Raw genomic sequence first — 26,727 nt, 5'->3', positions numbered from 1 at the left:
TTGTAACGTTGGCTAGGTACCCAGGACCTCTTGTCAAGCGAATAATCGCTCCGCTAACGACATCAAACTGGTACTGTCTCACCAATACAGAAAAGCCACTGATACTCTTAGCTACAATTTCCGGTTAGTTAGGTCCAGTTGAGCCCAGTGTGCGTAGCCAAATGCACAAATGCTCACGATAATGTATCTTTCGTAGCTATATATCTCTATCGCTCTTGCGTATTGGCGCGACTGAGTCAGACTACATTTCTGCGGAGTTTCGGAGGCGTTTCGCGTCGCAGAAATGCCATTCGGCTACGAGGCCATTCCAGTTACAAAACACAACTGACAAGTACATAGGTGAAGTGACACAGGTCTCCACTCTGTTATAGATTAATAAAATGAATTCTAAAGTTAATATTTTATGTGTACTACTCAGTTTGTTAATTGGGATTCCCTGTTACTCAGCAGATACAAGTAAGTTTATAAGTAACTATGATATATGATTTTGATGCTTTTTTTCATCATCCTCCTTGCGTTATCCCGGCATTTGCCACGGCTCATGGGAGCCTGGGATCCACTTTGACAACTAATCCCAAGATTTGGCGTAGGCACTAGTTTTTACGAAAGCGACTGCCATCTGACCTTCCAACCCGAAGGGTAAACTAGACTTATTGGAATTAGTCCGGTTTCCTCACGATGTTTTCCTTTACCGAAAAGCGACTGACAAAATATCAAATGACATTTCGCACATAAATTCCGAAAAACTCATTGGTGTGAGCCGGGGTTCGAACCCGCGACCTCCGGAACGAAAGTCGCACGTACACGCTAGGCTACCAGCTTGATACCAGCGCTCATGATTTTGATGCTTTTCTTTACCTTTATCAATTATTTCCATTGGCTCCTTGCACAAAAAACATTATGCAGCCTCGAATATGTCTGAACTCATGCAAATATAAAAGAACAGGGATGCCTGACAAATTGCATGTACAAAGACACAAACGAAACTAGAACGCGAGAATTTGAACGCCGCCTGTGTGCGTTGGAGCTCTTGAGCGGTCAACGGTCACCAGCAAAGAGTATAATAATATAGTATTAGAAAAAGAGAGCCATCTCTCGAGCAAACGTGGACGCACGTTGATGCAAGCGCCCCAAGCGTGTCTTTGGTGTACTAAATCTTATGCATGTGTGCACGCACACATGCTTACCTATAATTATTACATTCTGGGCTTTCGTAGTCACCAACAATGAGATGTATTTATTTTTTCATTTTATTGCCTACAATAATATCATCACGTTTTTATTTCGTATAATATTGTTGCAGACAATAAAATGAAAAAACAAAACATCTCATTATAGGTGACTACACAGTCAAGGGGACAGTCATGAAAAAGTAAAGAAAAAACCAGTATGTGCCGATTGATTTATTTATTTATTAGGCCGAAAATATAACTGTAATATATAACTGTACACATAAAGAAAAGGAAGATAGGGCTTAGAGAATAACATTAATTACTTAAGTAAAAACTTATATAAATATAGTTTGTTCAGGTAATCTCACATATTATAATGGTTACACAAGCAAGCCTGACCAGAAATCATGACTAGGCACCATGTTGCGGAGTTTCATAAAAACTATTTTCTTCATAGGTAATTGCTGAATTATTACCGCATACATCACAATAACAGCATCGGTCATAGTCATTTCTGGTCAGGGTTTAAATTCTAATGAACACAAGTCAAATTATGTTCTATTGAAAATATTTCAACTTTTGCTATCTTAAAGTAGTCACACCACTATATATAAATTAAAACCGAAATAAATTACACATATGAAAGAAAAAGTGACCAAGGCCTCCAGTACCCAGCCTCAGGCACTGGACGCCTTGGTCACTTTTTATTGCATATGTGTAATTTATTTCGGTTTTAGGCTTTAAATTATTATTGTATAATACATGACAGGGTAAAATAGTAAACAATAAGTGTGCTAATAGTAAATAAATCACTAATACAAGAGGAAATTGGCCCGAAATATGTCGCAGCAGTAGCTATATAATAACGTGAGTACAACCGTAGGTTCATAAAATATTTGAATATGTCTCACGAAATTTTAACGTCTATAATAAAGACTGTACAGTCGCCATCAGATATATAAGAGCGCCCGAGGTACTCAAAAATATCTGAATACGCCTCTATTGCCTAGGCGTTAGATGCGTGTTCAGATATTTTTGAGTACCTCGGGCACTCTTATATATCTGATGGCGACTGTACACGATAAAATCTGGCCAAACATAATATGGCAAATCTTTTAATACAAAAGTGAATTTTCAAGCAGGACCGTTTCCATATAATTTATGGATATCAACCTACAAATTAAAGATATAAACATACCATAACGTTGGTTGGTCTATAAAATTTAGCAGTATATCTCATGGTACCAATATTTTTTTGTCCACTGTCTTCTGGCAGTCTTTACAAAACTTTCCTGTTAAAAAGTTTTTTTAATGTTCAATAATATTAGCCAAAACATACCGAAACATTACTGATTCCACAATAGTAAACATTTTTCTGATTGTAATGAAAGTTCTGAGGTTTTCTAACTTTGCTGAGTTCGACTTTTTGACGCTTTTTAAAAACAACTTTCAGTGCTTGGAGTAGAAAGTTTTCCTGACTCCTAAATGTCGAAATGAGTTACAATAACTATTTTTTTGGTATGATGACATTCTAATGCGTGTGAAACGGCTTTTAAAAATATAACTATTACAATTGTGAAAACTGGGATAAGAAACCTGTGAAGATTGACAAAAAACGCTGGACATACATTGAAATCTACCTACTTTGCACTATACATATTTGGCGAAAATCCATACTCATGCATCACGACGAATAGCTACTATTATTACATAGTTTAAGATATACTGGTTAAAAAAAGTACAAACATTAATTCAAAATGTGGATTCGGAGAAAAAATATTCCATATTATGCATGGCCGTATTGTATCGTGTACTTAGGTACAGTCTTTACAAGAGGAGCTCTACGCCAAGACCGAAATAAAAATGGCAAATAATGCAAGCACATAACTTTTTTTTATAGTCATCTCAGTCCTCGTGTTATGTGTACAATTTTTTCTACATATGCCAAAATTTATTTTCAACTTTTATTGAGTAACAAAATAAGGGCTTAGGAGGACAAAAGTAAATGACATTTTGCATTATCAAATATTGTTAAAACATAGTTTTTGAGGTACAGAAATTTAAATATACTTATTTTCACTTAAACTTAACGAGCCTTCATAATTATTTTAATGTTTTCATTGATGAACGAAGCTTTAAAGTGGATTAATTCTCTGGAGTTAGATTTATGAATTCTCTGTATTGAGTGTTTATTGCCATACGATTAAATAAATAAATTGATGATTTAAACTAATCGACGACATTTGAAGGACGGCGTTGTTCACGTAGTCTGGGAGAAGACTTCTTGACTTGTCTTTTCTGAGGCCACGGGGACAAAGCCGTCCTTTAAACAACGGAAATTAGTTTAAAAACATAGTTACTCACGAGTCCCGTTTGCAATTTTACGTATTAATATTTATATAAATAATTATTTCTTATTTTTATGACTATTGTAATAAATTTGAGCACTTTTTTTAATAGGATCATCGTTCTCTGTGTATGTTTGCTTCCCCGACAAAATTCTATTTACAGAGCGACACCAACTATGTATTAATACATTAATAGTAGTTTTGGTGAAAAAATGTTTAAATGAATCCTGATGCTCTTCACAACTCGAAGGAAAGGCGACAAAAGAATCTGTTAAATTCATTATATTTTCTTTAATATTGTTTTTTCTCAAATTTGTTTTTAAATATGTGACTGTTATGTCCTGTATTTCTCTAAAACTATTGTATAATGCATCGGATGGATAGCAAAGCCAATTCTTGTTGGTATATTCCCTAGCCTGCATGAGAGTACCTTTTCCATTTTTGTTTATTGCGAGCAAAGAGTTTCGACATAGAGAGCATTGTTTTATAATTTTTTTTAAACATTTAGTTAGCACCCAGCCACAAACATATCGCGCCTGCGTAGACGAATTGGCATTGTTTGTCGACTCTGATGTTAATGTTTCCATAAGTTTTTCGTTTATTTGCATATCGTTCTGTTTTTTTAAACTTTCTTTTTCTTTATTTTCGTCCAAAAAAAAATCCAAAGTTTGCAAGTATGAATTGAAATCTTCTTCGCAATTCGCGTTGACTGCCTGTTGGGAACTAAAGTTATTTAAGAGCAGAGATTTAAATGAACCTTCAAAAGTAGTGCATGTTGGCGAATTGTTTCGTACTCCTAAACTTCTTATATTTCCAAAAAAGTTTTCAACCGGGTCTTGATTAAAATTTCTCGTTAACATGCAATCTAGTGAATATTTTTGATTAAGAATTTTCCAAATAGCTTGCATTCCCTCGATAGTTTTAATTAAATTTTTTGTGGTAGGAATATTTGTTTCGACGAGTCTTATTTTGTGTCCTTCCCTCTTTTTTGATAAAAATTTAGCATTTTTAAAAAAAGTTATTGCCTTTCGCCACAGTGCATGATGTTCTGATGTTTGGCGCACAGCTCCTCTATATAATTTGCCATTTGGTACATGAAATGTACCAGCATTCAAGCTATCAAATAACTTATCAATCAAGAGAACAGGAGTTATTAACTGTCGACATTCCTCGGGCAAGAGTCCTCTGGCAACGAAATGGTCTGTTGTTGTAGCCACGCTATGACTAAAAATCTGGGCAGCCATCTTCACTCTCATCTTTTTGATTTTATTAATGTTTATGTGTTCCTCTGTTAGTTTATGAAGGCTCCTGAAAATAGACAATTTTATTTTAAGTATGTATATCGTCGCTTAGCACCCATAGTACAAGCTTTGCTTAGTTTGGGGCTAAGTTGATATGTGTAAGGTGTCCCCCAATATTTATTTATGTTTATTTATTTATTTATTTTATTTAATACTGCAGGCCGAGCGAGCCACGAGCGAGCCCCTTGAAAAAAATATATATGTGGCTGTTCGACGTACATTGCTGGTTTTTGTTCGTTTCATAGGGATACCATACTTTAGTTTGATATACATTGCTACTGCTAAAATTTGGTTGACAGGCTATAGTTTTGACACTTAGTGTGAGTTAATTGTAAAGCCCGTTTCTCAACAGCAATCGAAGTTAACATCTATCGCAGGTGTATAGTTTCGTGTTTGATTCTGTTTTTATTCAACTGAATGTTATGTTTTTTACAGATTTTTTCCTTATTTGAACTTGAAGTTGTATTCATAAATAGTGCAACAAAATAATAAGGACTGTATCGTTAATTATAGGTACACATCAAACCTCGTCTAAATGTTGACATGTGCATAATTTTGTATTATTGTGGTCCGAGAGTATGATCTGAAGGTATTGGTAAGTACTATTTGATATAAGAAGGTCTGATATTTTTTTTATTTTAGGGACTTTATGGTACTTTCATTAAGGTCTAGCAAATACATTTTGGACAACCCCTAATCTGGCTTAATTTGGGAATATCTCAAAGACTTTTTGTACGATTTCGACAAACAAAGGTTAATATGTTGCCAAAATATATTTTTTAAGAGTCCTCTTCATGATTGTTCAATTGGGTACTTGCAGAATAAATGCGGTGAATTTATATAATTAAAAAAAAACGCATTTTTGAGCAACGTTCCGGATTGCCGTAAATTTTTGATACAAGCAGGATGAGAGAAATAGATAAAAAAAATTAGGCATAGGCTAATGTCTAATAGACATTCATGGTGTTTGAACAGTGCCTAAACCAGATCGATATAAACAGTGTATGATAGTTAAATTCGACATCAAAGTCGGAGTTAGCGTAAGTGCCATGCCACATTCTCTAAATGGCCGCCATACACAGATCGTGAACTTTATTTTTTTTAAGTAACAGTGGCTAGACTATGTCTAGATATTCTGCTTTGTGGATCATGTGTCGTTGAGGTTCGCACTGTACAATTTTTTTTCGCAATTGTGTCGTCTTGTACGCACTTTGTGAATTTTCTAGTAACATTTGTCCGAAATCGTAATTGGTACTCGGGAGGATTAAGTCAATGCTGTCTAAACCACATGCTTTACGTCGAGTTTCTAGGACAAAATGCGTACCTTATTATGTGCCTTATTAAGCCCATGTCTTGTTATAAGAAAAAAACTAGTTTTTTAAAGGTGCGCGGGGCCCGAGGGCCCCGCGGTGTTCTTTTTTTGTTTTGCTTTATTGTTTTTTTGCTTTTGCTTTTGCTTTTAGTTTTTGTGTTTTGCTTTTTGTTTTAGAGCTATGCTTATGATTTTTGTTTTTGAGCTATGCTTTTTTGTTTTTTGCTTTGCTTGTTTGATTAATTGCTTGGGAGCACTCTCTGCCCGCAGCTCGGCCTGCGGCCTCGCGTGCTTGGGAGCCTGTCAGACACGCTCCGGGCCTTCGGCCCTCCGCGTAGTTACTGTGGGGGTTGTAGGGAAGTTGGAGCTTAAACACGACCCAATAGTAAAAGTGTCTTGAGAAGCTCACGACGGGCCTGCGGCCTGCGGCCTCCGGCCCGTCGTTTCGCTTCTCTAAGACACTTTTACTATTGGGTCGTGTTTAAGCTCCAACTTCCCGGTCCGCCGGCGAGTCGATCAGGGACGCTCCGGGCCTTCGGCCCTACGCGGAGCTCGGCCTTCGGCCTTCGCTGGGTTTCGAAGCTTCGAATCCCAACAAAAGGCATTATATGTGCGATGAACTCAGATATTTGTTCCTGAGTCATGGATATTTTCTATGTAAGTATTTATCTATACACATGTTTATTTTTTTTAAACTTATCTGTTAGACCAGGCAATGATGTCGGGCGACAATTGTCACTGTTGTGAAATATGCCACAGATAAGTGTAATAATAGCAAGCTTAAAAAAAAGTACATAATTACCAGTGTCTGAAGCGGTTTTAGATGAAGAAGGAACTTCGGCTGGATGAAGACGCTCACTTATATCTGAAAAGAAATGAATCTAATGTATAATCCATTCCAAACCATCATACAGTTTATAGTTTTTAATGATTTCACACAATTACGTAACTGACTAATGCTAGTGGAGAACTGTTAACAGTTTAAGTTTTTTATTTATTAAAACAATATTGGCCTGGTTAAGTACCAAACCAACTTGGCCTCCTTGTAAAACAAATAATTATTATTATTACCTTCATTATTTTGTTGTAACAAATTTTCTGTTATTACAATATTTGGCAGGCAGTAATTGTGTTCTATGTTTATGGAAGATGGTGATATGAATACACCTGAAAAATAAAGTAGTAAAACTGATTAATAAAGGTAAGATAATATTAATGTTGGAATACTCCAGCTCCCCTAGTGTATGTGCACTATATTCTCATTTGTTTAGCGTTCAAGAAATCTTATCATAAACTTGACAACCGGTCTGGCACAGATGGTAGTGCCTGCAAAGCGGCGGTCCTGATATGGGCATTTATTTGTATGATGAATACAGATATTTGTTCCTGAGTCATGGGTGTTCTCTATGTATGTAAGTATGTATTTATCTATATGTATAAGGATGTATATTGTCGCCTAGTACCTATAGTACAGGCTTTAATTAGTATGGGGCTAGGTTGATCTGCGTAAGGTGTCCACCATATTTATAATTTAATATTATTTATTTATTTATATATTGGCAGATCAACTTGTTGCGCAGATCTTAAACTTTGATGCTATTTCTCACCCTCAATTAAAATATTTTATACTTTTCACTTTATTGTGAATTTTAACTTACAAGGCCCTAACTGTTAAATCTAATAGATATATAGTTAGAAACTTTGTTATTATAAGTTTAATTTCTTATTTGGTAAAAAATACTTTAAAATGTATACATAGCACAGCACTATACACCGTGTTTTTATTGAATTCCGTTAACTTCGGCATATATTTAGGTCCATTATGAGAAACAGAATGGCAAAGTTACATTTGTTAGATAATTAAATTCGTATTTTTTTCTAAAAAAAACCATACACCTGCGATAGATGTTAACTTCGATTGCTATTGAGAAACGGGCTTTACAATTAACTCACACTAAGTAAGTGTCAAAACTATTTCATGTCAATCGCATATCAAACACAGAGCCCGTTTCTTAACAGCAATTGATGTAACATCTATCGCAGGTGTATGGGATTTCTCAAAAAAAAAGTTACGAAATAAAAAAATTAACCATGCTATTCTGTTTCCTATAATGGACCTAACTATATGCCGAAATTAACGGAATTCAATAAAAGCACAGTGTATAATTATTTACCCACCTTCAAAATTCACAGATGGTACAGCTTTATAAATTAAGCGGTGGCATGCTACTTTTTGCTCTGGTGTAAAGTGATAGTCACAAATCTTTTTATTTTTATATATCTTCAAAGGGTCAGTCTCCTTTACTTTATGTCCAACAATTGACAGCCAACTATCAAACAATTCAGCATTTCTTTCCGGATGAGGAAAACCGTGCATGGGTGCACCTGCAACATATGATAACATTTGAATCAAATTAGCACACCGTTTCTTTTAACTACACATTTAACCTGTAGTAGTATTTTAACTTGGATACCGTGGTGGTAAACCGTCTTGCTTAATCTTATACGAAAAATTAGAAATACCCAAAACGCATAGGCCAAGTGTATTTATTATTTATTTATTTAATAAATATCTTACATAGGAAGTAGGAACTTAAATGTAAATACAATGTCCCCCAAAACTATTTACACAGTTTGACTGTGGGATCTGGGTGAGTCTAAAGGTACATAATTATAATTCGTTGTCATGGTATGATGTGCATAAAAATCTTTAATAAACTTCCTCAATCGATAAAATAAATAGACAATCTTAAATTATTCAAAAAATCCCTTAACACATATCTAATTAACAAAGCCTTCTATACATTGCAAGAATTTTTTGATGACAGAATGTTTAATTAATACCCATTATGATAAAATTAAGTAGCTTAATTCTAAAGAATCTACAGTATTACTAATAACTTGTAAAACCTAATTTGTAATTTATTTATATACCTACTATTAAGTAGTTGTAAGATTGCTGCGCCCTTGCAGGGTCATATTACTCCCCCATGTAATATGTTTGCAATAAATGCTTTGTTTGTTTGTTTAATGAATACAGATCTACAAAAGTATATTGCCAATGATGGTTAGGTAGTTCACAAATAAATGAGGCATCTAAATTTTGTCTAGGTAGTGTTTGAACAAAGCTCTCTTAAATCTATTTTTGTTTTTCTCCGCATCACAGCGCAATATATATATGAAGAAATAAATACCACGCAAATGGAAAATGTATCAAAAACTACTTTACTTACCCAAATCCGCACAGCCGAAAATGCAATACCGTTTTTTTCTGCCGGGTTCACTCATTATTAACAAGAAATCAACAAAAACACAATTTCGAATTTGAATTGACATAAAAATATTACTTTTGTAACGCCATGTTTTCCAACGTTTCGTTTTACGTTGGACATATTCGGACATTGTTTGTAATAAGTAATAGATGTTAATAATGATAATTCTAAAATACTGATATTTAACTTATCAGTAAAAATTTAATTTATGAATAAAAATCTTTGTTACAAAATAACGTTAAACGTTCTGTGCTTGACATGGAATATTTCATATATAAACTTTTTAGAAACGTATTTCAGTGACCCCGCCATCTAGTAGCTCAAGTTGAAAGTACCAAGTTAAGAAATGTTGGTACAAAAAACTCACACGATGTAGCCACTTTCTATGCAAAAAGGGGCCTCTTCTAAGTTTCCTGCCCCTGGTCACCAGAACGCGGAACTCTGACAGAACGCAGACCGCTCTCTGTCTGCGCACGCTCCAAATGTAAAAGGTACATGAATTACCTAAAAGAACCAGGCCCTGTAGATAAAACTGTCAGCCCCAGACACACCATCGCAAACGACACGCAACTGTCAGTGTCGCATTGATGCAAAAAGTCAAGTGATTGAGAGAGTTTGATATCATTTCACCATGGAGTGTTAGCGTACGAGTATACCTATACAGATTTAAAAACCACTAAATCACTAATCGTTGCAGAAAACTGCAGCGATTGCACAACTATCAACGCCTGTGCTGCCGCCGTGGCAGCGACAGAAAACCTGTCAGCTTGCGAGCAAAAGCTGCCATCTTGCGTGCCAGGAGTCGAGATCCAGATGAAAGAGCGACTGTTGAGCAACGCCTGTGGGGATGGAAAGGTTAATATTTTACCATATAGCTATAACATGACACTCTGATAAAACAATTCAAACTCAATGGAATCTAAAGAATCCCAGATGATAATATTATAGGCGATTTTTACACGATGGCAGGCAACCGGTCTGTTGGAGGAAAGGTCAATCGAGTCACTTCATCCTTAAGCGCACGTATTATTGCGAATATGTTGATTTTATATTTGTGTTTATTGACTGTGTTTGTACGTGACAATAGGTATGTTGGTCGCAGAACTGAGTCACATCCTTCTAACTTGAGTAAATATAGGTACCTATGCTTCCCTGCCCAAAAACGAAACAACATGGGAACATATATGTTTCCTCCTCCTAGCGTTATCCCGGCATTCGCCATGGCTCATGGGAGCCTTGGGTCCGCTTTGACAACCTAATCCCAAGATTTAACGTAGGTAGGCACTGGTTTTACTAAAGCGACTGCTACGCCTTGGGATTAGTCCCGATTTCTCATGATGTTTCCTCCACCGAAAAGCGACTGGCAAATATCAAATGACATTTTTGAAACAGTCATTGCTACAGTCAGCTGCAGAAAAAATAGACCCCATACAAATACAGGCTGTGGTTCGAATCCGCGACCTCCGGATTGTAAGTCGCACGCTCTTCGCCTTCCAGCCGGCGAATTATAATTCCAATTTTATCACTTGGATACCACCACGTGGATAAAGTATCCGTCACGCTTTGGCAAGTATGACAGTGTGAGAGTGACAGTTGTCTTATCCTCGTGGACAAGTGATAAAATTGGAAGCATGATACGCCGGCAGCGCTTTTTGAACTTTTTGTTATAATATCGGTACTTTTTTGCCTAGGTTTGTTGCTCTCAACTGTCGACTAATCCAACATCTGCCAGCGTGGAAAGTGTGGACAACCACCCGAACCTCCACCTGCTTCCGGACGAGTGTGGAAAGATCTTCGTGAACAAACTCTTAGGTGCGCGTTTTTTGAATACTATAATCTAACGAGACCAACATGAATTAAACTTAGAATCTATCTCCATTAAAATTAAACGTTGTCTAACGTCTTAAAGTAAGGTACAGCGGGGCAAATCTCGACTGGGGGCAAATGTAACTGGTCCATTTTTTCCATGATTTACAATGTTTGCATTATTAAATAAAGTGTCCATCGGTTATATATGGTAGGCGTGTTCAGTGGAAAAAATGGATCAGTTACAATTACCCCGCTGTAAATGTTAATTACCATCATTAGGGTGAATCACACATTACAGGATTTACAGGAGCCAGTTCAAAGTTAATCAAGATACATAGAATCACATAATAATTGCTTGTATCACAGAGATACAAAATTATGTCAATTAATTCTGTGTAATTCAGACATCAATACAAAAAAGTATTATTTTACAACTAAAATAAACTTACTAACGTTACTAACTGTAAGTGCTTAATTTATTATTTACATTATTATTATTATTTTTAATTACTTATTTCATTCATTCACAGGAGGCAGAGCCGCGCATCTTTACCAGTATCCATGGATAACGCTTATCTCATACAAAACACGTATGTTAATGGCCATTATATAATTGAATAGAACTTACAAATTAAATTCAGTACTTGTACTATAGGTACTTAGCTTAATTGTGATTAAATAAATAAATAAATAAATATTACAGGACATTATACTTATATACATAGAAAACATCCATGACTCAGGAACAAATATCTGTGCTCATCACACAAATAAATGAATGAATGATTATATGATATTAGCACTGATATAGGAAGGAAGAAGATGGAACATGCCGGGCGATTTGAATTGAATCGCCTATCGCAAGTTCTTGAACCCACACACACCAGTAGATCTACACTCCTATTGGGTTATTGCGCAATACACGCGCATCGTATCCATGGCTGTGTACATGCGAACGAGCAGCGAGTCGTGTCATCACGCACGCACACAATGGCAACTGTATCAATGAGCTACCAACTGGGGTTAGCTGTTGCCGAGATCGCATTCGCGGCGACCCGCCTTATGTTAAACAGAAAACGAAGACGTCGCGGCGACAAGGCCATCATGTCTGGCCTATGCTGGTGCTGTAGCCGAATGGAACTTCTGCGACGAGCGAAAACGAGATCGATATCTACGAGAGCGATATATCGCTTTCGTGAGCGTTTGTGTCATTCGGCTACGCACGCTGCTGGGACACATCGTCGGCCGCTTTTGTCCGCTCTCTAGTATTTTATGATCTGAGAATATTAATAATAGGTATTTTTCTATGATCACAATACAGAGAATATTAATAATAGGTAAATGTTGTGTTTATGTGTGAATGTAGTTGTTGTGATCTAATCTAATCTAATCAACAGTACTAGGCACTTCACCAATTTCAGGACTGGGGCCGCAGTTCGAATGCGGTGGCAGTCTCATCAACGAGCGTTACGTCCTCACAGCAGCCCACTGCATCACCAATCTGACCCTGCTTGGTGTGAGGATCGGAGAGCACGATTTGGACACAATTACGGACTGTGAAGGAAACCCTCCCACTCTTACCTGCGAGTCTAAACTTCAGGTACCTCATTCTCTTTTGTATAGCCTAAAGTCTGTGGTCCACTCTCAGACTGACCTTGAAGTGTCATCAATGAAAGGTGCATGTAGCAGCCCACCGTATAGTTACCTTGAAGCTGCAAGGTTCACACCGACACTCCTCACGGATAGGAGAGAACTATGTAGATACAACTACGGACCGCCAGGGAAAACCTCCCACTCTTAACTACGGGTCAAAGATTCAGGTAATACGGTTTCTATACCCTTTGTACACTTTCCTGTAAACTTTATGTGTGTGTGTGTATATATATATTTCTTCCAACTGACCCACAATATAGGTCTGCCGACATGTTACATAATTGTTCCGCTGTATGTATGTATTCACAAAATATGCACAGCCAAGAAGAAACTCCTCCACCACTTGTTAATTTTTACGGATATCCCTCATAATTGGAATGATTATCATAATTTATTTTCAGGATATCCGTATTGAGGAGGCTATACCCCATCCAGAATACCACGGTAAACCCAATATCAAAAACGATATCGGTCTACTCAGGCTTAAAAAGCCAGTGGATTTGTCTTTCAGTAAGTGATGTACATCCTACTTCTGTCAAATCAAATATACGAGTACTAATGGCGTAATGGCTCTTGTGCTAACTTAATTAAAACTTATCGACCCTTTGAAATTATTTTGCATTTAAAAGATACTTAAAGCCACTCATCCATTGACCAGTCTGAACCTACGCAATCTGAGCAGGGGTATTCCACAAATATTGATGGTTTTGCCTTGTATGGCAACTATTTCAATCAAGTCCTTAAAGCCCGAGACAATACTGCCAATTTGGCATCCAAGTCATTAACAGTTGTCAGACACTCTCGCTTTCTTAGCGTCTTCAGAAGGATTAGAAGAAGTTCATGTCGTAATCGACGTTCTCGTCAAAAGTCCACTTTCGGAACATAGTGAATTATATATATTTTTTACAGAGAACGCTGGTTTAATCTGCCTGCCAGTATCCAGAGACTTATTAGGCCGTAACCTCGGTGGACAGCACGCCACCGTTGCTGGCTGGGGATACACGGAGAAAGGATATATCTCACATAAGCTGCTTGAGGATTACGTGCCAATACATACTGCTGAGTCGTGCCGAGAACTGTATAACAGGTAAAAAGGACCTTTTCCCCTCACTAGCTCGGAAACACGTGTTTTTTCCTTTAATACCTGCGGGTAAAAACGCATTTTATCCACTAATGGGTAAAGTAATTTGACCTTGAATAAAGTCAAATTAACTGCTTGAAAATTGATAAAAGTAGTTGGATCTAGTAATTAAGATGATTTACCACCTGTGGAACTACTGGAAGCAGTGATAAACGCATTTTTTTGCGTTTTAGTTTCCTCGCTATAGTGAAGGGAAAAGTTTTGTGTTACACTCGGGTGCAAATGTATTTTACTTCTCGTGTGTTAAAAAACTCGCAAGTTCAGGATTCTATTCTCGAACCACTCGCTTCGCTCGTGGTTCAACTATAGAATCCTTTCACTTGCTCGTTTTTCAATTCCACACTCGGCGTTAAAATACAACTTTGCCCCCTTGTATAACAAATAACTATAAAGTTTTGGAGGCTAAATTTGGGCCTTCCGCAGTGAAAGACTCTGGCTGGAGAGGATCGTTCCAGTAGGCAAGATAGACAAACTTCCAGAAGTACAATAAAGGTCAACAGTACCTAATCCAAAATATTGTTAATAATTAAATAAATCACATAAATACAAAATTACACTACTAATAGTTATTTGTTATACAAGGGGGCAAAGTTGTATTTTAACGCCGAGTGTGGAATTGAAAAACGAGCAAGTGAAAGGATTCTATAGTTGAACTACGAGCGAAGCGAGTGGTTCGAGAATAGAATCCTGAACTTGCGAGTTTTTTAACACACGAGAAGTAAAATACATTTGCACCCGAGTGTAACACAAAACTTTTCCCCTCACTATAGCGAGGAAACTACAACGCAAAAAATGTGTTTATCACAGCTTCCAGTAGTTCCACAGGTGGTAAATCATCATTATTAAGGTTGTCTGGAAGAAATCGCTCTTTAGCGATAAGACCGCCTGTTGTTTACCTTTGTTCGTGTTTCTTCCTTGTTTTGTATTGTTGTATTTTATCAAGGTGTGCAATAAAGAGTATTGTATTGTATTGTATTGTATTATTACTAGATTCACCTACTTTTATCAATTTTAAAGCAGTTAATTTGGCTTTATTCAAGGTCAAATTACTTTACTCACTAGTGGATAAAATACGTTTTTACCCGCTGGTATTAAAGGACAAAACACGTGTTTCCGAGCTAGTGAGGGGAAAAAGAAATTACATACTAGATCACATAAATAAAATACAAAATATGTACCTAACCAATATATAAAAACCGAAAATCACCCTATAAATAGTCCTCTAAATTATCTAAATAATAACAATACAACTTGACGTTTCTTTGCGTGTGCTCGCACTTGCCTCGCTGCGAACTGCGATTGCTCGTTCGCTTTTCGCTTATTGAACCACGATTCATATCAAATATGCGCAAAATCGCATAGTATTATTGTACGTATGTATTTATAAAGGCAAAACCGGATCTGATGCATGACTGACCAGTTCCAGTTACAAGAAAACAACTGTCATCTACACGTCTTCACTCAATAATAAATAATATTAAGAAAATGAATGATAAATTTAGTATTTTATGTGTACTCAGTTTGTTAACATGGACTCCCTCTTACACAGCAGATATAAGTAAGTAAGTTCTATGATTTTTTTTTAATATTTAGCCCTTGTCTCAACATTACAGTTTTATTGAATTGTGCGCTGACAAGTGTCAGTGCTAAAGTTTCAAAAATAAAAACTAATTTAAATCTATAGTTCGGTAACGAATTAAAATCCTAACGGCGTCCATACGTCGTTCCAAAAACTTACAGATATGGTGATTATCTTACAGATATGGTGTCAAAGAAAGCCTACTACCTATTGACGTTAGGATTTTAATTTGTTACCGAACTATATTTACTAAACAATACGTCGTTCCAAAAACTTATGGACACGTTAAACATGTAAAATCACGTAACTCACGTAAAATTGTCGAAGATCGCTCGACATGTGTGACCTCTCTAAATCACTAAAATCGTTGCAGAAAACTGCAGCGATTGCACTGCTTCCTACGCCTGTGCTGCCTTCGTGACGGCGACAGAAAACCTGATAGCTTGCACGGTAAAGCTGCCATCTTGCGTGCCAGTAGTTGAATCCCAGGTGGTTGAGCAGCTGTCGAGTAACGGCTGCGGGCGCGATGATAGTGGGAACGCAAAGGTTAGTATTTTACCAGATTTAGTTTAGCAAGGTTAAAACATTTTAAAATGTTATCTCTTGAAAACCGCAGAGATTTTCTGGACTTGAAATTTCTTTCTGTTTCCGATGCTCAGTGGCTAGAAGAATCCTGCGTTTCGCTATTAAACCGATGTCTCGCCCCCAACGTCGTACTGTCTTCAAATTCTCCAGTGTCGCGTTTTAGTAATTTACTAAATAAATACAGTAACATGTTTGATATTCACTTTGATTCCCTGACTAAAATTCTAAATTTGTTCACCAGTTAATTTTATAGTTTATTTAGTTATTTAGTTTTAATTCCATATTTAGATGCCTAGATTCAAGCAAATAACTTCAAGGTTGCGCTTTGCTCTTTTTTCAACAGAAATAAGGTGATCAAATGTGTCAGCTATTTGTAGACTTAATTAGTTTAAATATTTGCATGTTGTGTTTACCTGTAATAAGTTATACATTAAGCATGTACTTAATTTTAGTATAAACTACATAAGATTCATTGTAATAACTGTTGGTAAACCTTTAAATAAATAAATAAATAAGTGGTGTACACGAAGGGAGACCTATGCTCAGCAGTGGGCCATTAACGGCTGAAATAATGACGATGAATAGAATCATAATTGATAAATAGAATTGTTATTTATGATTTCCAGGTGTGCTGCGCAGAACTAACAGCTGGAGTGGAGAGAGCACTAGCGTCTGTTGACCATCCAAACCTTCCCTTGTTACCGGAAAACTGCGGAGTTGGAGAAGACGACGAGTTTGCGAATCGAGTAGCAGGTGGTGAGTACTCTTCATTCAATGGGAATAATCTCATATAGACAAAAGAATGTCGGGGGATGAATGTTTAGGGATGGAGCGGGTAAAGCCAAGCAACGATGGATGGATCGAGGATATGAGAAAGAAAGAAGTGAGTGCTGAGATGACGAAAGAAAGAAAAGAATAGAAGAGGAAGACAAGTTTTACCGACCCCACATAACTACCAAGTTAGTAAGGGTAGTTAGTTCCTACCAAGGAAGAAGAAGAAAAATCTTCTCCAGATGGTACCACTGGTTTCCCCTTCAGTTAGTCAAACGCCTAGCCACTTTTTGAAATTCATACCTCGCGCAGGACTCAAAATTGTGAACTAGTGGAACACCGGTAAAACTTTCTGACGATGAAGGAGTTTGCACCGGAGTCTCGATTCACATTGAGAAATCGCCAGTTACAATTACAATGTACAACTTTTTGTTTCAGGGGTTCCTGTTTTAGGAATCTACGACTATCCATGGATGATCTTCATTTCTTACCAGACTCGTGAGTCTTCGAAAATGTTTCCTAAATATTGACTTAAGTAAGTAGGTATAATTCTAATGTGTTCCACCAAACGCTTCCTAAGGGACCCACTGACTATCAATTCGCCGGACGATAACGGCAACGGCTTGTCAGTTATTCGACACTATCGCTGTAATTTTTACTTCTATACCTACAGTACTAACAGCCTGACAAACTAATATTGCGGGCCAGCTGTCATTAGTTCTCTTAAATTAACGTGTATTCTATATTTTAGAGGCAGGACCCCAATTCCAGTGCGGTGGCAGTCTGATAAACGACCGCTACGTGTTGACTGCGGCCCACTGTCTCTCCCGTAAGGAGGTACTAACTGTGAGGGTACGGGAATACGATGTTGAAACTAAAGGGCCTCCAGTGAGTAACAATTATGTCATTTTTGTCACTACTAGGTTTGTCCGCGGCTTCGCTCGCGTTAGGCACTGGTCCCACCGCGAGCTAGTAAACTATGAGCTATCGGCTATAAAAACGAACAAAAGATAAGCATTCCCGTGTGAATAAAAGATACACGGCGATTTTTATAGCTACTGGCCCTGCGGTGAACTATCAATATCGCCGTGTCTTTTTTATTTACACGGGAGTGCTTGTCTTTTGTTGGTTTTTATAGCCGATAGCTCATAGCTTACTAGCTCACGGTGGGACCAGTACCTTAAATTCGAAAATTGATGAATACTCCATACAAACTTCAACTCCCGACTCGAAGTGGGGAGGTTAGGAGACTAATAATAGCCTGTGTCACTCTCCATCCCTTCTACTTACTCATCCTCCTTGCGTTATCCCAGCATTTGCCACGGCTCATCCCTTCAACTATCTCCACTTAAAAATATTACCTACGTCAATCCGTTTTGCCGAGAAAGTCGGGCAAACAAACAGACAAACACTTTCCCATTTATAAATATGTGACATCCCGCGGGTAAAGGTACCTTATGCCGGTAGGTGCTTATGCGATCAAATACAGGTGTAACATTAATGCTGGTGATCCATTTAAGAGCATAACCGGTATCGAATAGCGGTTACGAATACCACTTCCTTTTTGAAAATTAAAGGTACATAGAAGGTAATGTATAAGCCGTAGGATTTATCTTCGGCAATTGTGTTACATAGTGTATATGAAAGAGGCGCGTTCCTAGCACACAGTCTAAGCTCGTGTAGGTGAACGCGTACTATGCTTGTATGAGTGAAATATGACAGGTCGACTGTTCGCGTTAGGTAACCGAGAGGAGTCTTCGCGAAGGTGAGCGATACTTTCAGCGGGGAGCGGGAGTGGCCATACTATACGATAGTACTCTTTATTATACTGTGCTAAAGCGGTACTATGTGACGTAAGCACCGACCGCCATACGGTACCTACCTTCTTTCAGTTCTCTCGTCGAAACTTCACATATTTTAATGCAATAATAATGGTATGGATTTACTTGTCTATTATGTACAATAAGTAGCATTTTGATTGAAAATGTTTCTTGTGTTACCAGGATATTCCTATAGAAGAGGCCATTCCTCACCCAGGATACCGCCGTAGACCTGTCATAACAGATGACATCGGACTCCTGAGACTGAAAAATCCTGTGAACTTATATTCCAGTATGTACCTAATTCATGTAATGGTCATACAGCTAGCCTAGCCGAATGACAATCGTTCACGCTATACGCCAATCGAAACGCAGTCTGGCCCTGTCGCGAGGTAGAGATAGCTGCGAAAAGCCAAAAACAATATTATAGTCAGCATTTGCGCATTTGACTAATACGTACCTACTCTGTTACTTGCAAATAGTTCTGTCTTACGGCTCAGCCACGACATTGCTCTAAGCGCGACAACGGTGAGCGGCAGCCGTACATTGGAGCGAGACACAGCCATGGGACTTTTCATTCGCACGTATGGCTGCCGCTCACCGCTGTCGCGCTTACGGCCTAGCCACGACAATGGTCTAGGGCGTCTTGCGGCAGCGGCAAGCGGTAAGTCACAAAAACAAAAACGCAGCGCGCGCGAGGCATGCCACGACCTTGCCGCTGTTCGAAATCGCGCGCGGGTTTTTACGGGCCTACCCGCGGGAGCGGCGCGCGACTCAAACAACTGTAGCGCGCCGCGCGGGCGGTGCCACGACATTACAGCGGCGCGACGGGCCTAGGCGGCTAGATGGGGCTAGCGATTCCGCGCGAAACAAAATATTTTGTTTTTATTATGAGCGTCTTGAACCCGAAACCTTTATTTAATGAAAATTGAATTGTACTTTCGCGTATGTAGTATGTAATAATGTTTTCAAACATATTTTTGTATAGTATTTATTCGTATTTACTGTTAATTTTTTTCTAAGTGTTTATTTATATTAAGTATCATTTAACTAGCCATAAAATAAATTCCATGTACTTAGTCATCACACATATTCTCTTGTACAAGAGCAAGACGTAATTGACTAATTAAAGAGCATTCTATGCACTTTAGAGTCATATTCCAATACAGGATCCCTAAAATGCCTCTATGCTAATATGCGAAGTTTAGTAAAACCTGGGAAACTTGATGAGCTCTGTTGTATTGTTCAATCTGTTCAAAATGTAATACATGTAATTATAATCACCGAGACATGGATTAAGTCCGATGAAGAAGCTGCAAGACATCAACTGCCAGGATATACCCATTACTATAATTATAGACCTAACGCTAGGGGAGGCGGAGTTTCAATATTTGCACACAATAGTCTTAAACATCATCAAATTGAAGAGCTTTGTAGCAATGATAATCACTACCTATGGGTTCACTTGAGTAAATTCTCTATGGATGTGGGTGCAATATATAGAACAAACCGAGAAAATATCGACACTTTCTTAGACATCTATTCAACACAGCTTCAGCGACGTAAAAGAGCACTAATATTCGGTGACTTCAACCTTAACCTGTTGAATAATGAAAAACATATCAAAAGTTACAGAAAAATTATGGCAGAAAATAACTATACTATACACAATTACATAGATGATAACTATTGCACCCGCGAAACTTCCACAACTAAAACAATTTTGGATCATGTATGTAGTAATTTAAGAGATAATGATTTTCACCTTACCATTATAGAATCTACCATCTCAGATCACAAACAAATATATTTTGAAATAGAAAAATACAAAGCAGACGTAAAAGAAACAGTAACCTATAAAGCAAAAAACTACAATCAATTACTTGAAACTTTAGAACAATCTGATCGAAAGAATGACGATAATAGTTACGAAATACTGGAAGAAAAGCTTATGTCTGCTATTCGCAAAAACTGGATACAAAAAACCAAAATATGTAACCCTCCAAAGCAAAATTGGATCCATAAAGGAATTTTAGATGAAATCAACAAAAGAAACCTATTATGGAAGCAACTGAAGCGAAATCCTAACGACGAGATAGTCAAGCAAAACTTTATATCTAGCAGAAATTCAGTAACGAAACTTATACAAGACACAAAACATAGTTATTACTACAAAGAGTTTTCGGCATGCAAGAACAAACCAACAAAAATGTGGAAGCTAATAAACAATTTATCAGCGAATAAAGTAAATGAAAATCCAGCTCCAGCAAAATTAGAAGATTCAACAGGAAGTACAACGGATGTTAAAAAAATGTGTGAGATATTTAATAACTTTTTCTCGACCATTGGCTCAACCTTAGCAAATGCAATACCTAAATCACTTCATGATATTACATCGTACACTAGTAGTAAAGTCAAAGTAGATACAAATCTCTCAATTTTAAAACCAGCTACTAAAGAGGAAGTCAGTCAAATCATTAATAACTTAAAACTGAACACTAGCGCGGGTATAGATGAAATGACAACAAAATCCTTAAAGGTTGTAAAGAACGTAATACTCGAAGAATTAACTGAATGTATAAATAAATGTCTCGAAACAGGTTATTTTCCGAATAGCCTTAAAATAGCAAAAGTGAGTCCTATTCATAAAGCTGGCAAAAAATGTGACCCCAACAACTATCGCCCAATATCGGTTCTCCCTATAATGTCAAAGGTTTTTGAGAGAGTGCTATATAATCGTCTTGTAGAACACCTTACAGCAACACAATATTTATACGACAAACAGTACGGTTTTAGACCTAAATCTAATACTCTCTCGGCTACTATTGATCTTGTAACAGAAATCAAAATTAATCTAGATAAGAAACAAATTGCACTCGGTATTTTCATTGATCTACAAAAAGCATTCGATACGGTTAGTCATATGCTACTTATCCAAAAACTCGCTGATGCTGGAATTGCAGGGACAGCTTTAGATATCTTCAAATCGTATATCTCAAACCGTTCTCAAGTTGTCAAATTAGCTAATCACCAAAGTGATCCCAAATCCATTACATGCGGCGTTCCACAGGGCTCCATTTTAGGGCCCTTATTGTTTCTTATCTATATTAATAATATAAATGAACTGGACCTTAAAGGGCATATAACTCTGTATGCGGATGACACTTGCCTTTTCTATTTCGGAAACTCAATTCACGGTGTAATTTCCCAAGCACAAAATGATTTGAACTTACTCAATGTGTGGTTCCAGTCCAACCTTCTTACTATTAATGTCAAAAAAACGAATTACATTGTATTTGCGCCAAAAAATAAAATAATTCCTAAGTTTCAAGAATTACACATAAATCAAAATAAAATCCAACAGGTTGATAAGGAAAAATATCTCGGGCTTATCTTAGATTGCAGTCTAAATTGGAGATCACATATTGAGAGGATCAAATCAAAATTATCTTCACTGACTGGAGCACTTCGGAGTTTTGCTCGTAGTCTTCCAGTCAATGTACGTTATCTAATATACAATTCGCTCGTCAAACCGCATATAGACTACCTAATAGAAATATGGGGTACATCTGCCAAGACAATCTTAGAGATTCTGCAAATAGCTCAGAATAAACTTATAAAAGTACTCTTCAGTTACGATTACCTAACAGAAACCAAGATCATATATAAAGAGACAAAAATTATGTCTATTAAACAAACTTATTTTTATTACACGTGTATTCTCATCCGGAAAATACTGAAAAAGACTATCACTTCACAAATAAGTTTCAAAAAGAAACAAGAGGTGCAAAAAATCAAGCTACGTAATGCTAACGATTTGTTGCTACGGCCATCAAGAACAAATTATGGAAAAAAATCAATTTTGAACGAAGGTGCCCGAATCTATAATAATTTGCCAAAGACAATAAAAGACACGAAGTCTTTCATTAGTTTTAAGCTTAAATTAAGACAGCATGTTTTGAATAATATAGAAATAAAATAGCTCGAAATCAGTCTAATACATTAATATCAAGTATAATATATGCATACATTTATAAATTAAATTATTTAATAAATAAACAGCTTATTTTATACAAATGTAAAATAATGTTTGTGCTTTTAATGTTGTAATAAAATTGAACTCTTTATATAATTATTAACAGTAAGTTGATTAAAACGAATGCTATTATTATTATTAATGAGTTGCCTGCATAGTTACGAAAATAATACTGAAAAGTAATAAAATAAGGCATGACAAAATATAAAAAAGACATAGGTTTAATAATATATATATATTCAAAAAAATAATAATAAATCTTAATATCATTTAAACTATGTTTCTCAATGGATCCTTGTCATAACATAATAAAAATGATATTCGAATAATATATTCAATACAATAAAAAATATATATACATATATATATATATAATAAATTAAAATATTTAAATAAGAAATACTAAAATAAAAAATAATAAAAAAAAATTATAAATCATATAGGTAATAATGATGTAACAAAAAACATTAAAAAAAAAAAAAAGATTAGGTATGCATTTGAATATTGTGTACTGACCGTGAGCGTACTTGACCTTAAACACATCACGGTTTGCTTTATATCCGTGTATAGTTGTTATCTCCAGGTGCGCTCGCGCAACGAGCGTAGTCCAAGTGGTAATGTTTGATTCTACCTGCGTTGTTGTGTATAAATGTACAAAATATAAATGTTTTTGTTTACGCGCTCACTTAGTTAATAAGCATTTTGTTTTAAATGATATGTTTCTCACACAAGTGAATTGTAATTCTTCTGAGAAATAAAGATCTTTAAACCCAAACCCATTCGACAGTAAAAAACATGTTTTTAAATATGAAAACGTTCTGGCCGCTCCTAGGCCCTGCCGCCGCTTCTAAAAGTACGTGGCATGGCTAGCGCCCGCGCGCGTTTCCCGCGCAGCCCAGCCGCCCCGCTCGCCGCCTTAGACCATTGTCGTGACTAGGCCGTAATACTTAATGGAAGATAGCTGAAGTTGAAAATAGGACGATTAATGTGTTACTTTTTTTTAGTGCTTATTTTAAAGACCGTCCTGTCTGGTGGTCCATATTGAATATTTCTTTTCCAGAAAACGCTGGCACAATTTGCCTGCCAGTAACTCGCGACCTGCAGAACCGCGACATAGTTGCACAGGGCGCCACCATCGCCCAAAGGCGGAAAGCTGAGGAAAACTACGAATCGGTCACGCTGCTATATGCCGATGTAACCATCTATAGCACCGAGTATTGCCGGGAGCAGTATAATAAGTAAACCATACATTGCAAAATTGAAGATAAAACCGTTCAAACTATCCAAGAAAGTACACTCGTTGACGCTACGTGGCGAATGATACCTACTTGTACTATTATATATTCTGTGATGATACGCAATCGGTGGCAGCAATACGGAAGAGCGGTAGGGAAAGATAACTACTATACGATACGCTAATTTAACAATTGTATTCTTGGCTACAGGGACAGGGTACGTAGCCAAATGCACAAACGCTCCCAATATTTGTTTCTTTGCTGTTTATCTCTATCCCTCTTGCGTATTGGCGCGGCAGAGCCACGCTGCATTTCCATTCGGCTACGCCGACTGGTTCGTATAATTTCGATGGAAGATAATTATAGTTTGATGTGCCTCGGCACAATGCCACAACGTGATTGGTATAAGTTCGTATCATTTGTACGATTCGGCGCAACTAGTTGATTTAGACTGCATCATGCATGCTCGATTCCTCTTTATTTATTTATTTATTAAAAATACACACAAAAGTTAACAGTATTTCACCAAAGCACTTATGTGGTAATATAATTATGTACATGTTAAATTGACATAAATAAAAGCAAACACACTTAAAAGTTAAACTATGATTATTACCATAGCTGGGCATTAACTCGTTAATCCGTTAATCGTTAATTAACGAAGTTAACATTTCGATTAACGGATTAACTTTTAAGTTAACTTTAAAAAATGTTAACGGATTCGTTAACTTCCGTTAAATTTATCCTAGTCCGTTAATCGTTAATCTAGCATGGCAGGCGCCAGCGGCGCAGCGAAAAACACGTTGTGAACGCTGCTGAAAAAACCCGATGTCGATCGTTAAAAATACGAAATTATATATAAGCTATTATTGTTCTCTTCGCTTCGCTTTTTACCAACGTTGACTCAGTGAATCCTAGGTTTTTACCATGGCGATTGTGTCAGGGCCGCTAATTGGAGCACAATTTATGACCACATTCACTTCAAAACGATGTTTGTGAGGTACCTACTCTGGAAAACGTCCCACTTTGTCAGCATATTCATATAAATATACAAGTAAATTTCGCCTTAATGGTAAAAGTGGGACATTTTAATAAACACGCTTACATTTGTGAACATTTCGGGTTATGCCCTATTGACATCAGGGATGTTTTGAGAGGCTTTGCAGTACTGAACAGTAACATAATACAATATAATGGATTATTGATGAAAGTAAAATTTAATTTTTATCACGTGTTAACGGATTATCGATTAACTTTAACTTCCGTTAAATTTGTCGAAATGTATCGCTTTAACGATTAACGAAGTTAACTTTTTTAGTAACGGATTAACGATTAACGAAGTTAACTATTTGATTAACGGTGCCCAGCTATGATTATTACATTAATCACCTAAGGAGTGTAGAGTCTATGTACCTTAAGAGTTTTCTGTAAAACACACCAACACTATCAGCAAATCTCTTTGACACCATCACTGTAAATGGGCCCAAAGTCTGTCTTTACAAAGTAAAATATAAGTCAGCAAGCAGCAGCAGCAGTGTAAGCACTGAATCTTATATGTCCTGGCTTTGTCTGGGTTTTCTACTACGGTTCATAAGAGCTTCGGGTCCTCTCAGAAACTGGGTGCGTAGCCGAATGGCACAAACGCTCACGAAACGAAACGCTCGTATTGGCGCGACAGAGCCATACTACCTTTCGCGGCGTTTCGTTTTCGTTTCACGTCGCAGAAATGCCATTCGGCCAGGGGCGGCTCACTCCGCGACTCTATCGCCGCGCTACAAGTACATGCCGGCGGCCGCGAGTTCGCGGCCCATTCATTGGTGACGGCCTTCGTGCGGCGCAATAGAATTCAATCTCGGCTGCTCGCGTACGGTCCGTTTATTAATGTAGGTAAGAATTTATAACGGCGGCGTTTTGTGAACATCAAAGGAGTGAGCCTTCTGTACTTGTACTATTATATATTCTGTGATTCGGCTACGGCACCAGTAGGCCTAGCACATGATGGCCGCGGGAGTATGTCGCCGCGAGATAGACTACCCGTCCTTATGTCATTAATACAGTTAGAGGAAGACGTGTCATCTATCTCGCGGCGACATACTCTCGCGGCCATCATGTGCTAGGCCAGATCCCAATAACTGTCGTATCTTTACTGCACATACAACTGTAAGGCATGTTCTTTATTTCAGAAGCAGAAAGCATGGCGAAGAAGACAAGATGATCAACAAGATTTGCTCCGACTCCAACCTAAAGGGCGCTTGTCGCGGGGTCTCCGGGGCCCCCTTAATGGTGTGGGCCCCCTTTGGGGACCGAAAGCGCTTCATACAATACGGTCTCGTAACGTATGGACCAAATCGATGCGGGACCCTTTTTCCGGAAGTTTACACTGACGTTTCGAAATATATAACGTGGATTTTGAATACAATACGATCTTGAATATTATTAGTTATTTGTTTTACAAGGGGGCAAAGTAGTTGTTTAACCGCACGTGCCAATATTGATACCTGAGCAAGCGAAAGGTTCCAATATTCAAAAAGTGGAATCTTGAGCGTTGCGAGGGTATCAAGGCACGAAGGTTAAACACTTTGCCACCGAGTGAAACACAAAATTTTTCACCACACCAACACGAACAAAATACTGACTATAAAACATCAAAATAAATCAAATCCATAAATTTATTCAATATTTATGATTCTAAA

General features: G+C 37.3%; 2 protein-coding genes across 3 annotated transcripts; both read left to right on the top strand.

Annotated features, from left to right (window-relative positions):
- The first annotated feature begins 307 nt into the window (after positions 1-307).
- Positions 308-13,968, top strand: LOC125232926 (phenoloxidase-activating factor 3-like). Of its 2 annotated transcripts, none has more exons than XM_048138766.1 (7): positions 308-456; positions 10,103-10,260; positions 11,097-11,217; positions 11,745-11,804; positions 12,636-12,814; positions 13,269-13,377; positions 13,777-13,968. In XM_048138766.1, the coding sequence occupies exons 1-7, from the start codon at positions 381-383 to the stop codon at positions 13,956-13,958; spliced, it is 885 nt and encodes a 294-aa protein (XP_047994723.1). In that variant the 5' UTR covers positions 308-380; the 3' UTR covers positions 13,959-13,968. The 2 variants fall into 2 exon arrangements, with proteins under 2 accessions (XP_047994723.1, XP_047994725.1); XM_048138768.1 differs by having other exon boundaries at positions 347-460.
- A 1,354-nt stretch (positions 13,969-15,322) lies between these two features.
- On the top strand, positions 15,323-26,521 carry LOC125232814 (CLIP domain-containing serine protease 14D-like). Its single transcript, XM_048138602.1, has 8 exons — positions 15,323-15,566; positions 15,961-16,133; positions 16,799-16,928; positions 17,382-17,441; positions 17,695-17,831; positions 18,947-19,055; positions 23,860-24,037; positions 26,218-26,521. The coding sequence occupies exons 1-8, from the start codon at positions 15,494-15,496 to the stop codon at positions 26,462-26,464; spliced, it is 1,107 nt and encodes a 368-aa protein (XP_047994559.1). The 5' UTR covers positions 15,323-15,493; the 3' UTR covers positions 26,465-26,521.
- Positions 26,522-26,727: the final 206 nt, after the last annotated feature.

This window comes from Leguminivora glycinivorella, chromosome 13, assembly GCF_023078275.1.
Source record: "Leguminivora glycinivorella isolate SPB_JAAS2020 chromosome 13, LegGlyc_1.1, whole genome shotgun sequence".
Lineage (NCBI taxonomy): Eukaryota > Metazoa > Arthropoda > Insecta > Lepidoptera > Tortricidae > Leguminivora > Leguminivora glycinivorella.
The sequence above is the reverse complement of the archived record's forward strand: the minus strand, read 5'-3'. Positions and strand labels throughout refer to the sequence as shown.

Bases quoted from the DNA above. Each gene is read 5' to 3' on its own strand.
- LOC125232814 (XM_048138602.1), top strand. From the start codon at position 15,494: ATGAATGATAAATTTAGTATTTTATGTGTACTCAGTTTGTTAACATGG. The intron at 16,929-17,381 runs GTGAGTACTCTT...TTTTTGTTTCAG, and splicing joins TGCGAATCGAGTAGCAGGTG to GGGTTCCTGTTTTAGGAATC. The intron at 17,832-18,946 runs GTGAGTAACAAT...TTGTGTTACCAG, and splicing joins TTGAAACTAAAGGGCCTCCA to GATATTCCTATAGAAGAGGC.
- LOC125232926 (XM_048138766.1), top strand. From the start codon at position 381: ATGAATTCTAAAGTTAATATTTTATGTGTACTACTCAGTTTGTTAATT. The intron at 11,218-11,744 runs GTGCGCGTTTTT...ATTCATTCACAG, and splicing joins CTTCGTGAACAAACTCTTAG to GAGGCAGAGCCGCGCATCTT. The intron at 12,815-13,268 runs GTACCTCATTCT...ATTTATTTTCAG, and splicing joins CCTGCGAGTCTAAACTTCAG to GATATCCGTATTGAGGAGGC.